The 14,188-nt window shown below is 40.0% G+C and overlaps 1 protein-coding gene across 1 annotated transcript; it reads left to right on the top strand.

Moving 5' to 3' along the window:
• The first annotated feature begins 1,518 nt into the window (after window positions 1-1,518).
• LOC111565206 (5-hydroxytryptamine receptor 3A-like) lies at window positions 1,519-13,545 on the top strand. Its single transcript, XM_055004332.1, has 10 exons — window positions 1,519-2,480; window positions 3,108-3,283; window positions 4,960-5,004; window positions 5,222-5,331; window positions 6,979-7,148; window positions 8,628-8,785; window positions 9,182-9,392; window positions 9,510-9,686; window positions 11,560-11,645; window positions 11,763-13,545. The coding sequence occupies exons 1-10, from the start codon at window positions 2,441-2,443 to the stop codon at window positions 12,021-12,023; spliced, it is 1,434 nt and encodes a 477-aa protein (XP_054860307.1). The 5' UTR covers window positions 1,519-2,440; the 3' UTR covers window positions 12,024-13,545.
• Window positions 13,546-14,188: the final 643 nt, after the last annotated feature.

The raw sequence follows: 14,188 nt of genomic DNA, 5'->3' as shown, positions 1-14,188 counted from the left end.
AACGGACCCGACCATCCCACCAGGCATGCTGAATCCCCCGCCGTCCTATTTCCTCTGGAGGATGGTGTCCCAGGTGTGGGAGAGCATGAAGCCTCCCTCATCCCTGTTCATGGCTCTCTCTGCCCGCCTCCTGATCTCCATCGCCTCCTTCATCCAGTGTTTCAGTTTGTTTTCTTCTTTTGCTCCGTCCCAGTCCATAACATGATTGTTCCTTTTGCAGTGGTCAGATATTGCAGATTTGAGATTTTCCTGTAGTGCCTTTTCTTTCTGAGATCTTGTGAGTCGTGTTGCTGTTTCCTTTTCGCATTCCTTCTGTTGTTCTTTTTCCTTGTGTGAAATGATCTCCCCGATGTGTGTGTTATTACAAGAGTTGCATGGTATCTCATAGATGACATCGCACTTATTGTTCTGATCGATATTGTCTTTTGGGTGCACTAGTAGTTGTCTAAGTTTTATGTGTGGTTTTACGGTGGTGCCTATGTTGTGTTTTCTCATGGTTCGTTGGATGGGTTCTGTGATCCCCGGATATACGGTAATGTAACTATGGTTTTATTGTTGTCATGTGTGTCTCGTGCCTGTTTTGTTTTTTGTTGTTTCTTTGCTTTCTGTTTGTTTTTACCTGTTGTATTCCTTTATTGATGGCCCACCTGGGCTACTGGCAGCTTGTTGAATGTGTTGCTCCTCCTGTCGTCTGTCCTGTTCTTCTGTAATGAAAGTGGTCCGTTCAGATCATGTTCTGACTACTGAGAGTTTGTGTGTTGTTGGATGTTCTGAAGTCCAGAGCAGGTATTGGTCTGTGTGGGTGGGTTTTCTGTAAACTGTGATTTTTGCTGCCGTTGTCCTTGTGGTGGATGTTCATGTCCAGAAATGCCAGTGTTTTATTGTGCTCCTCCTCATGTGTAAATCTGATGTTGCCTGTGGTGTCCATGGTGTTGAGGTGGTCTGTAAGGGGTTGTGTGTATCCAGTTTTAACTTTTTCCAATGTGTCGTCCACGTAACGTTTGCAGAGGGTGGGTTTGAGAGGTGGGGGTGCTGTGGTTATGGCTCATTGTTCCAGGTCCTCCATAAAAAAGCTGCTCATTATGGCAGAGAGAAGGTCTCCTATGGCGAATCCCTCTTTTTGGCTGTAGATGATGTTGTTGAATTGGAAATGAGTGGACTTTGCAGTGAACTGTAATAAGTTGTAACTGAAACAAAGTGAAACGCTGGATGAAGGAGGCGATGGAGATCAGGAGGCGGGCAGAGAGAGCCATGAACAGGGATGAGGGAGGCTTCATGCTCTCCCACACCTGGGACACCATACTCCAGAGGAAATAGGACGGCGGGGGATGCGGCATGCCTGGTGGGATGGTCGGGTCCGTTGGGCTCACCATGACATGCCATTACGGTGAGGGTGTGGTTGGTCCGGAGCATCTGGAGACTCTACTGGGCCGCAAATACCGGCTGTCAAAATCTGCAGACTGACACGTTACGCTGTCAGTGAGACGCTGCTGAGGATGGAGAAACTGTCAAGCAGGTAAATAACATCTATCCATTCACCTAATGTCTACCAGATATTCAGCTTTTAAATGGATTTCTTTATTTTTTTACAGCGCTGTTGTGCCCTCAGTCATTATTCTTTGTTATTTTCATGCTGTCATAATGAACAGAGAAGTAAAGAACTTTAAACCCATGTTGTTCAGTGTCAGAAAGTGTTGCTGATTCAGTGACTAAACTGAGAATTAAAGGTAATTATGTGTTAAAAGTGATGTCCCTTCAGTTTTGGAGAAGCTTTTCAATCACTGCGAGACATCAGCAAATCACTTCTACTGTTCTTTATTCATTTTTTGAGTCATTTTAGTGTTTTTAGATGCACTTTTACATATTTTGCACCTTTTATCAGTTTTATAATACATGCTTTGCTTTTTTACTGGCATTTTATCTGATTTATACGAGTTTAATTCTCTATTTGCATTTTTATGAATTAGTATATTTATCGCTCATCTTACTTGCATTTTATCAGCTCTACATAGGAACTCATTCCCCTTCATTGCATCCATCTGTTTATGTTCGGGGTCATTACTGTGTATATTGAAGGTGGCTGCTGCAAGTGTCACATTTTCCTCCTAAATAATCTCATTAGTCTGGAAAGCTCTTTGTGCTCATGCATGTGAAAGTGCCACATCAATAAAATTATTGTTATTTAACAGTCATTACAGCCCATTTTTGTTTCCACCCCTCCAAACACTGTGACCTCTGTGGGAGGAACCGCTGTGTGCTGATGGCTGTTAGACTAATGAGGTTACGAAAAAACCCTCAGAGGATCAACGATTCAGTTTGCCCGGCCCTCTTCCAGCGTTAGATATTATTACCACAACGGGCTCGGTGACATTTCCAGACGTTGCTGAGAGGACGAGGACACACACCGACCACACAGACGTTGGATTTTCAGGAGGAAGTTATGATGCTCGCTGGCCTCCTTGTTCTGCTTTTCTTCTCGAGTAAGTTCTGACCATGTTTACTAAGTTTCCTGAGAAAAGTGAAACTTATTTCCTGAACTTTCATTGTAGCATTTCCAGTTTCCAATTTATGAATAAGAAAGTGAGAAGTTCCGCTGAATTTCAGAGATGCTCTCCAGCTGTTGTGCATGGTTGTTATGGTAACCTCTCAAGCTTTTGCTGTTGATAAATCAATTTTTTTTAGTGGTTTTAAAGTTGAGGAAAGAAAAAAAGCACACTGATATTCAAAAAAATGTAATTAGTGTGACATCAGAGGCTAAAAATGTGTTTCCTGCTTGATTTTGCTTCATATAATGCTAGTTTGGACAATTTATAGCAGTTGGATGTCAAGTGGAGGCTCCTATTTAGACCTAAATTTAGAAAATTCTCATGGTTAAAAATCATTAATGGACCGAGGAGCTTATATCCTGCAATCCTGCCAACGCCCATCTCATAATTGCCTTTCAGTGACCACAATCACTGGATGTTTCTGCAGATATCTGTGAGCTTCATGGTTTAATAATGAATTCAGACACCAACCCACAGATGTAATTTCTGCTAAACTGAAGGAACATGAATAACTGAATAACTCTAATGAAGAATCATTTCTGGCCTGATGAATGTGTCTAGGTGTCTCTGCAGTGGATGAAGTGTCCTCTGAGCAGAACTGCAGTTATCAGGATGTTTTAGAGCACTTAAACCTGACCAGAAGCAATGAGCTGTACTCCATGACCCGCCCTGTTAGGAACTACAGACGCCCCACACATGTTTCTCTGGAAGTTCTGCTCTATGCCATCCTGGATGTGGTGAGTGGTTAAAGCTTCATTTATCCGTTTTCCAAAAGACAGTTGCAGTATTAGTTGTATTTATTTGGAGTGAAATGTTGTTCAGAAAGTTATCAGACACTGAAAGACTGCATTGTTTGGGAAACTATCTGTGGCATCAACATCCAAGTTGAGGAATTTGCAATGGAAATATTTGGTCAGAAAGATCATGTTAGCCCTCTGTGTTCCTTTTTTAGTTTTAAACTTTACTTTTCTATTTTTTTCAAAGAACTTTTTTTTTTTTTTTTTTTTACAGACATTAGCTAAACAAGATACAAAGACATACATTAACAATTGTCTGACAGTATTGAGAACAGCAACAGTTGAGAGAATAGGAGCACAAGAGTCCCATTTTTCCCAGAGAACATCGTATTTATCCTTTTGGAGTCTTAAACTGAAAGTCCTGCGCTCCATACACTGGTTGTTTGTGTTTATTGCTGCTCACTGGTCGACAGTACGAGGTTCCCCACAGAGCCATCGCCTTGTTATAGCCTTTTATAGCCTTTATCGGTCACTTTTAGGTAAGCTTGGGTCCACATCCCCCAGATAAAATGACATGCGAGTGAATTCAGTATCCTAACAGAGGACTTCTCTGACGGCGCCACGAACACTGTCCCAGAAGGGTTTAAGGATAAAGCGTCATCAGAATATGTGTGTCTGGTCTGCTTCACAATAGCCACATTCTCTCCAGCATTTGGGTTCTGTCCCAGTCTGTTTGGACTTTTGTTTTGGACTTATAAAATATCTAATACAGTTTTTCCATGAGAGATCCCTCTATGTATGTGACGCAGTAGTTGTGATTTGTGTGTTAATTATGTTTGTCCATTTTTCAGGGGCAATTACAACCCCCAATTCTTTTTCACATTTTGCTTTTGCATAAGTTGAGTGACCTCCTAATTCTACTATGTACCTGTATAACTCTCCAGTCATCTTTCTGTACAGTTTGTATTGTAGGCCCTGATGAACATTTGATAGGTTTCCCTCAGTGTCTTCTTGACCAGTGATACTTGCACAGTGAAACATCCATCCCATATCCTGCAGTCTCAGTATGAGCTGCTGCTGTCAGGAGGACTATACAGAGCTCAGTAGTGTAAATTTAATCAGTTTTAAAGCCCCTCTGAGTCTCTTTCAGTTGGAAATTTAAACAGTTGCCTAAACTTAGCAGAGCTTACAGAAGCTGCTGCACGATTAAACCACAAACTAACTGATGTCTCAGTTTGAACGCTGTTTTCTTTGTCTGTTTTTGTTATTTTGCTGTTTGAATTGTGTGATTGTTTAAACGTGTACATCTGCAGCTTTTATATTTACCTGAAAGCATTTGGTTGAGTACTGAGATATTAAAAATAACTTGAAATAAACATCTTACATCCATCAGATGCCATCAGATTACTGTAAAAGAAAAGTTTAATTTAAGTCTTTTCCATCATCTAAGTCTCAGAGTGCTACAGACTAAAAACAAAGACAATTTGAACTAAATTCACTAACAAAAGGTACACATTGAGCAGTTAAAAGCCTTTTTAAACAGCTAGGTTTTTAGTTCTGCTTTAAATGAGCTGCATTAACTTTCTGTTAATTCTGTAAGTAATGCTGCTGCTGCTGCTGTTTTTGCTGTTGTGTTTTTTCTATAATCATTTTCCCTCATGTTTATTTCTTTGCAGGTTGAGAAAGACCAGAAATTCATTCCCTATGTTTGGACTGCCATGGTGAGTTCTTTCAGGCGATGATAAAGAATGAGGCTTTTCCTAAATCTAACCTTTGGCTGTATTAGAAAATTGGAACGTTTGTTTTTTTACTTGAAATAGCTTTTTTTTTGTTTTGTTTTGTTTTGTTGTTTAGGGCCTTTTATAATATGTATCCATTTATTTTTATATATTAACTGTGGATTTTCCTATTTTGTGCCCCTTTTTTTGTCTTTTCCAGAGGTGGCACAACGAATATATTTCCTGGGACCCAAATCAGTTTTGTGGAATTGACAATGTTTCTCTTCCAACTGAGATTCTGTGGAAACCAGATCTCACTATTGAGGAAATGTAAGTCTAATTGTATTTGCATGGCCGAGCTCATGGCAGGCATGTGTTTGTGAGAACATCAGCTGACGTAATGTGTTCCTCAGCCCCTTACTGTCACCATGGAGTGGCCATATGGAGTATGTTCATTAAATAAATGCCTACTGAGCCAGATGAGGTTACACAGCAGTGACTGAGCCTATGAGTCTTTGCATTTACTCTGACACAGACTGGATGTCTGTGGAGTCCTGCAGTTAGTTCTGCCAGAGAGCGTAGATGGAGCTAACGAAACAAACTCACCTGTGTGTAAAACTGTTTATTGACTTTCCAAGTGATGCTACTAAGGTCAAATAAACAAATGTTGTCATGGAGACGTGACCCTGGTGCCAGCTGACTGATGATGTCACACAGGTGACACTAGGTTACATCATTACCTCACCACGGTGCACAAAGTAGGCGGAGACGTTATTTAACCCTTAGAAATGGGTCAAAAAATGAGCCATTGAGGTCATTTTCTCGCATTGTCTTCGAAATAAAAAGTTTCTATGATTTCATTTTCCAGCTATTCCTCAAAAAACATGATTCATATCATTCCATTTACATTTTTTGTTCCCTTTTATACTTTTAAATAAATTGTAATACTTGTATTACTACCCCAAGCTCTTCATCACTGATAATATCATACAAGAAGTGATGCAGGTGATGCTGACATTCTTCTATTGCTGTTCTGTGTAATATTCTTCTTTTTCTATCATCAAAATGCAGTGAAAAAAGAAGCGTACACGCCTAACTCAACCACATGTGGTTTTAGTTTTTCAGCTTTTAACTGTAATTTTTAAAAATAATTTACTGTAATGTGACAGATTTTCACAGTTTTCTTAAATTTCGGATAATGAGTAAAACCACAGAAAAAAAAAATTTAAGAAACGGCCAAAAAAGAAGAAGAAAAAGGACCAAACTCTAACTAACATCAATATCAAAATTCAGCATGTTAAAATTAAATCTATATTTTGTGGCTATAATTATGTTTTCTTGTGTTTAATATGTCTAATTTACAGATATTTGCCATTATTTTCACAGTTTTTACATTACATTGATGATGAATGGTCAGTGAGTACCATAAATACACTTGATATGCAGCAGAGCAGCCAGCAGGTATTATTTGCTGTCATCATTTGTTCTCTGTGGCATCATTATTTCATCATCGATTAACGACACAATAAACTTTGATTGCTCCATCAGATAACTGCTTTGTTTAAGGCGACATCTGCTCCTGTCTGCAAATGTTTTCTCATTTGTTAGGGAAACATGCTCATCGCCGCTATTTTTAGTTTGTAACTTAGTCGAAGGAAAAGGAAAGACCACAGTTTGGATTTCTTGGGGATGTACATCAAAAACTCACCTGCAATTATCCCTACCTCCCCATAGAAAATGAAAATGACGAAAGACGAAAGCTGTCTGTTGGTATATCCTACAAACTAAACTCTAAAACGGACATATGTTCATTGTATCTTTTTTTTTGTAACGATTTTCTTATCTTCTGATTTTCTGACCTGTTTAACTGGATCGAATTTCAACAGTTTTTGACAATTTCAACAAAATTTGAAATTTTATACCAAACCAAGTGCAGTGAGTGACGTCTTTGCTTCTTGTATTTGTGTTTCCATACAGGACAGAGAAGGACAAAGCTCCTCCGAGTCCTTACCTCAGCATCAACAATGAAGGTTATGTGGAAGTCCAGAATGACCAGGTGCTAGTGAGCACCTGCAGGATGCATGTTTACCTGTTCCCCTTCGACATTCAGAGCTGCAGCCTCTCTTTCAAATCGGTCATACACACCGGTGAGAACATGTTTATTATTGTGCTAATGGATGGGTGGGATGCTTTGTCTGGACAGCAGAATTGGCAGTCTAATGTCTCCAGCTGCAGCTCACAGTGAAGATGTGCTGCAAGATAATTAAATGCATCACTCCTTAGGTAGAACTGGTGGTCATTAATAATGCAAACTCTCTTTAAGCAGCGTCTGATCTTTCAGGCATGATTTATGCTTCCCTCATCCATGTGTCCACCAGGGTCCAGAGGGGGTCCTCATAAACCGTCATGGACATTGGTGGACACATGGATAAGGGAAGCATTATCCATGTGTCCACAAGGGTCCATGAGGGTTTACGAGGACCCTTCTGGAGCAGCCCAAAATTTGTCTGTCCACACTGCAAGAATGCCAATTATGTCTGCATGGAAATAAATGGTACCTAAAAAAAAATCTTATTTTGAGGAGAGACTGTAAGAGGAGTTGAGGTCCTTCATAATTCATCATCTAAAGAGTTGAAATTGAAGTAGTCACTGCTGGACTTTGGAGGTGGCTTGATTTGCACATGCTTTCCATCGATGGTTCCCAAACACATAAGAACTATTCCTATGCGCTTCAGTAGAAAACAACTGGACTTCCCCTTTAGGTTCTTGAAGCTGTTTCACCACTCATCCATGAGACCTCTTTAGTTCTGAGAGAAGTCCAGTTGCTTTGCTCTAAAGCTCCGATGATTACCATGACCTGCTTGACTGAGTGTTATGAAAATTATTATATTTTATGATTAAATGTTCTTATTCGTTGTAATACTACATAACTGTGTGGTGTGCAACTCATATAAAGCTGTGCTCAGTAATTTTCTATGAAGCTAACCGGCAGCAAACTAGAGATAACACATACCAAGATGCATAACTAATGCTTGTGTGCCTGTATAAAAGCTGTGCTGTTTCTCGCCTTTGTCAGTCACTTGTTCAGACTGAGCTCTGTTCATGTTGATTCCTTGCTGCAAGTAAAACTTTGACTTGAGACGATTCTGAGTATGAATTTGGAGAAGTCAGAACTCCATTGAAGAATTTTCCTGACACTGAGAATCTACACAGACATTAGGAAGTCCTAGTTTGTCCAGATATCCTGTGCCATGTTGGCCCACTATGTTCAACACACCTCAGGAATAATCACAATTACTTGGTGATACAACTTAATCTGTAACTAGCTGCTATAACGTGTAAAAAGTGCAAAGTCAAACCCAACATTTCAGAAACATCCACAGGTTCCACATGGATGTTTTCATGGGTGCGTCAGACCAATGTATACCCTGTTGCTATCAAAGTCTGCATCAGTTGTGTAGAAAACATAAAGTGGCTTTTAGTCACAGCTGCTCTCATGAAGATTTTTCCTTAAAAATGTGTTTAATATTTGACATTAACATTGGAGTACTTATTCATTTCTTTCTCGCTACCTTGTTCTTACTTAAAACAACCTCACTGTACTTTTTTCAAAATTTCCACCTCAGTGAAAGACATTCGCCTCCAGCCAAGTGACAACTCTTCAGAGGCCACAGAGTGGTCTCGTGAATTGATGAGGACTCAGTACGAGTGGCTCTTCATCAACTTGACAGTCACCACCAAACACGCCACTGATTTATTTGACCAAGATGTCATTGTTTACACTGTATGTATAACTACATACACATGCACACAGGCAGAAAGTTACTATGCGTTACTAAACTTTTTGTTTTTTATTAGATACAGCTGTATTTTTGAGTTTCAACATGAGACAATATAAGCATTTCATTACTGCTTTGCCTTTTTCTGTCTGATCTTGTCTTATTTGTTCATTCCTTCCCACATTCTTCCACTTTTCTTTTTCTTTACTATTGTCTTCCTTCTCTCTGGTCTTCTTTCCTTCTGCTTTAAGTGTTCTTAAATATTTGCAGATGATTCTTTTTATCCTCATTAAAGTATATATTTTTTCTGGAGTACGTTATACTTTTTGTTGCACTGTTGCATGTCACATTGTCTTCTTAACTCTACGTTAAACACCTGAATCTTACACCTGATCTCTCAGATCACCATGAAGAGAAGGTCGCTCCTCTACATCGTCAACTTCTTGGTGCCTGTCCTCTTCTTCTTGTGTCTGGATTTGAGCTCATTCTTGATATCAGACAGCGGCGGTGAGAAACTCAGCTTCAAGGTCACCGTGCTGCTTGCCGTGACAGTATTACAGCTTATCCTCAATGAAATTCTGCCCGCGTCATCCAACAGGATCCCACTAATAGGTAATAAAGCTTAGTCTTGCCTTTATTGGGTTGCACTTTACAGAGCAAGAACGGCACATAGTGACTGAATTAATAGTTATTTCTACCACACTGATGCCTGTTGCCTGCTCTTCTCAGCGGTCTACTGCATTGGGATCTTTGCTCTGATGCTGCTCAGCCTCCTGGAAACAATTGTTGTGATGTATCTGATGGAGAAAGACTCTGTATCCCAAAGCAATGACACAGACAGAGATCAAAGCCTGAGAGACGACTGTAACAAACACAGCAAAGCCAACTTCCACCGCTGTCATGAAGGTGAGACTAGAGGCCAGATGCACCAAGTTTAAAATTTGCCTTTTTACACCAACATTAGCATCCTTAGTAGCTAATTGTTTTGTAGACATTAGTCCTTAAAAATTAAGTGTCAAGTAGCAATAGACAGATTCTTTGCTGTAACTTTTCATTGTGAAGTAAAATTTATTTTACAGTGTAATGGCTATAGAACAATGACACCATCACCACTTAGATTTAGATGACACAAAGAATAACTGTAGTAACTATGGAAACATCCTGTCAAAAGATAAAGTTGTCGTAGGCGATGACAAATTTGGTTGCATGTGTAACTAAAACTCTGTTAAGTGCAACCAAATTCTTCGCCTGGTCATACTGGAGCACCTGACATTTAGCAGGTTTGTGTCTCTGGGTGGCCTGTGTTTAGGGACCATTGGCAACTGCTAACTACTACAAGCAGCCAGAAAAATGAAGCAGGAACTTATTTCTTCTCTCTTACTTCCTGGTGGTGCTCTTTCATGTCCCGTACTGTCCCTCAGTGGTCCAGATATGACAGCACTACCAAAAATGCTTGTCTGCTGTCTGTTGCCACTTTACCTGTTGCAAAGGCACTTCTCTCCTTGGTGGCATCAATCTAAGCAGGGCATTTCAGACATCCCTCTGCCTAGCAACATTTGCTACATTTGCTGCTAGGGGATCCCAAGATGTTCCCAGGCCAGATGAGATATGCATTCCCTCAAGCAAATTACGGGTCTTCCTTGGACTGAAAATGGGTCAAATAAAGGCACCCAGGAGGCATCCCAGTCAGATACCTGGACTGCCTCAGATGGCTCTTTCCACGTGTATAAACTTCTCAACCTTTAGGCTGAACTCAGCCACCAGTTGACCATGTTGTTTTGGTCATTATCCTGAACTCATGATCATAGGTGAAGGTTGGAATGCAGATTGACCGATAAATCAAGAGCTTTGTCTTTTGGCTCAGCTCTCTCTTCACCTCAGTAGTATGATACAACACCTACATTACTGCCGACGCTACTCCAATCCATCCGTCCACCTCATACTACATTTTCTCATCACTTGTGAATAAGTTCCTTAGATATTTAAACTCCTTCACTTGACAAATCAGCTCACCTCCAATCCAGAGAGAGCAATCTATCAATCTGAAGTAAAGAGCCATGGCTTCAAGCTTGGAGGTGCTGGCTCCCGTGCTGGTTGCCTTCGCCTGCAGACTGCTCCAGTGCATGCTGAAGGTCATAGTTTGATGAAGTCAATAGAACCAAATCATCTGCAAAAAGCAGAGATGTGACTCTCCTCTCCCAAACTGCACCTTGTAACTGTGTCAATGAAAATCCCAAACAGGACAGGAGATAAGGGGAGCTTTGGCAGGAGACAGTTACATGTTTGACTTTGTTCTGAAAATAAGAACTCAGCTCTCACTTTGGTTGTACAAAGACCGGAGGGCTAATAACAATGACCTGGTACGCCATGCCACTCAAAGGGTTCCCAGAGGGGCATGTTTGAAGGCATTCTCCAAGTCCATTCAACACATGTGGACTGGATGGTCAAATTTCCATGACTTCCTTAACAACTCAGCTTGGGTAAAGTTTGCAGAGATGACTAAGTAGTAATAGCTGTAGTCAGCATAAACTATGGTTGGCAATCTGACCAATAAACAGTTTAATGATGGTGCAAATTTGGAAGCGTTTAAACACATTAAATAACAAAATACCATGGCAATAATTTAAGACTAAACAACAGACAACACTTGTCAGAAGGACTTACAAAGGACACAACTGTCAAGATGACTCTGTTTCTTTTGCTTTTTTTAACCTGTAATCAATTAATACATATTTGTTAATTTTCCTTATTTTGACTGTGGTTAAAATTGTCCTTTCAGAGGTGCATAAATGGACTCAGGCTGCATGTATCTATGAAGCACCTGCTGAGGAAACTTCATCTGAGTTGCTTTCTGCTGCTATAGAGGTTAGAATCAGGTTGCTATTTCATTCTTATTCCAGTGAAGTTGAAACTTCTCTGCTAAGCGTTTAGAACATTTCACTCCTTACCTGTATAAACCACTCTATTAAACCACTTTTGCAGGTCAACAGCAACAAACTGACAGAAGAGCACCAAACCTTGGGGAGGCTTTCAGATGCGCTGAGAGAGTTGGAGAAAACATTAAATCTGCTCCTTGATAGCAAAAAGGACGACAAGGAGGAGCCCGGCTACTGGACCAGAGTGGCTAAAAGAGTCAACGGGGTTTTCTTGATTTTCTACGTCACAGTGGTCAGTCTGTTTTTAGTTTTTATCTTCGTAAAATGGAACAGTGCCGATGATCATTGTTGCATAAAGAGAAAATGATTCATAAGTTCTTAGTTATGTCTTGCTGGTACCATGTTTCTTAACCGGAAGATCATGACTGAGTCCCAGGAGATTTGCGGGAAAGGGGCTAGAATTACTTGCTACTAAATATAATAAGTTGACGCATACTGCAGACAAATAACTAAAATATCTCGGTCTACTCGGCTGTCTGTGTTGGTCACTGTTTATGCAAGCTATTAACATGCAAACAAACAACAGTTGTGTTACACTGATTTCCTGGAAATTTACCTGAAACATAACTATCCAACTTCCGTCCAACTCCTCTCTCACCTCCACACTGCTAGACAGTCACAGCATGAGGTGGGTCTGAATATCAGACGGTGAAGTTACAGGTATAAATAAGGTGGAATTCATGGTTTGTCTGAACTGCATGTTGGCTTTGTTGCTTATATCTTGCTTTGCTGGAAGATGAAGCATTGGTTTACCACATCCTGGTTTTAGCAAAGCTAATGTGGAAAAGTACACTTGGTTGTCCAAATACATTTAGGACATCTTAATATCACAATGGCTGAAGGGCTGTTGTTTGTTTAATGCAGTGTAACATATGCATAGTATGAACACTCGTCTTTGTGGAATCATAGCACAATAATATGATTTCTAAACATGACTGTCTGTACCTAGTACTATTTTACATGTATTCTAAAAGATGTTGTAGATTTTTGCAAGAAACTTTTGATGACCGAGCAAATACAATGCAATGTAGTTAATATCTGCTTTTTGTATTCATTTCAAGAGTTCTTATAATCTGTTTTATGTATTGGCTTTGATGTATGTATCAGAATCTCCAATAAAAAGTCACCTTTCTCCTAAAAAACACATTCCTGTTTGGGTTGTCAACACCTTGCCAAGCTTCCACCACCCATTTCATATATATGGGGCGGCATGGCTCAGTGGGTAGAGTGGCCGTCTTGTAACTGGAGGGTTGCCTGTTGGAGTTATGTGACAATCGGCGTACGTTTGTCTGTGAATCTGTCTGTCTGTGTGAAACATTGCTAAAAACAGACTAATGGATTTGAATGAAATTTTCAGGGAGGGTCAGAAATGACACAAGGACCCAGTGATTAGATTTTGGCAGTGATGCGGCTTATAGTCTGGATTTGTTCAGGATTTTCCATTGGGAGATACAGCTGCCGACACGGTGTCGCTGTAACCATGACAACAAGTGAACACTGTGTCAGTTACCTGCTGATGATCACATGGTTGCGATCCTACTACAAAATGACTGATTTAGCAGTTGGAAATTATACAAGGAACAAATGATTAAACTGGGGGGTGTTTCTGAGTCCCATCAATTCCTGCCGTCCGCTACATATTTAGGTCACGTGATGTAGCAAACCCCAGCCAGACAATGGTGAAGCTCCTGGTGTTTCACAAAGCCTTTATTAACATTCAGCCATCAGCCTTATTTTGAACACCAATTTACCTTTCTGTCCTTCACTTCTTTCTTCAGGAAACACCGTCAGAGCTGGTCTCCATTCCAGCTGCTTCTAAGTTTAGACACATCCTTTGCTAGACAGCAGCAGCATGGAACCGTTTTCTTTCATCATTACGTGAATTTTTGGACTTTTCGGCAGTGCCTTCGTCAAGAAACCGCTTTTTAGATAAACACTTCCTGTGCCGTTTGAATGGTGACAAAATAAAAGCCCATAACATTCAAAATACACCTTCAAAATAAAAGCCTGGAGGCAACGGTTATTTTAACACTAGCAAAACAAAGGTTGCCAAAAGTGATGAACTGATCAACAGACGTTTATCAGACTGATTTACATGCAATTCGGTATCTATACATAGCATGCCTAACACATGCCTGTGCTCAGCGCAAGAGCATTTTTTATTATAGAGTTCATCCGTGGGAAATGATACGTCTGCTGAGCAGCCTTGGCGGAGTACTGCGCTCTCTGACTGCTTTTCTAGTTAATAAATGCAGTAAGGATATATCTGAGCCGGTCAAAATTCATAAAAGCAAATAGGACATTAGTAAAAAGGCAGATAATAAAAGATGGATAAAACAGACTAAATAACTAGAATCAGTTTTAAAAATAGCTATAATAATAACTAATAAATACAGGAATAAATGAATAAAATCCAGATTTAAAAGGACTTCAGATCCCTTTTACTGAAGCAATTAGAAAAATGATAATACA

This window comes from Amphiprion ocellaris, chromosome 18 (genome assembly GCF_022539595.1).
Source record: "Amphiprion ocellaris isolate individual 3 ecotype Okinawa chromosome 18, ASM2253959v1, whole genome shotgun sequence".
Classification (NCBI taxonomy): Eukaryota; Metazoa; Chordata; class Actinopteri; family Pomacentridae; genus Amphiprion; species Amphiprion ocellaris.
This window is presented reverse-complemented; position numbering and strand designations above follow the sequence as displayed.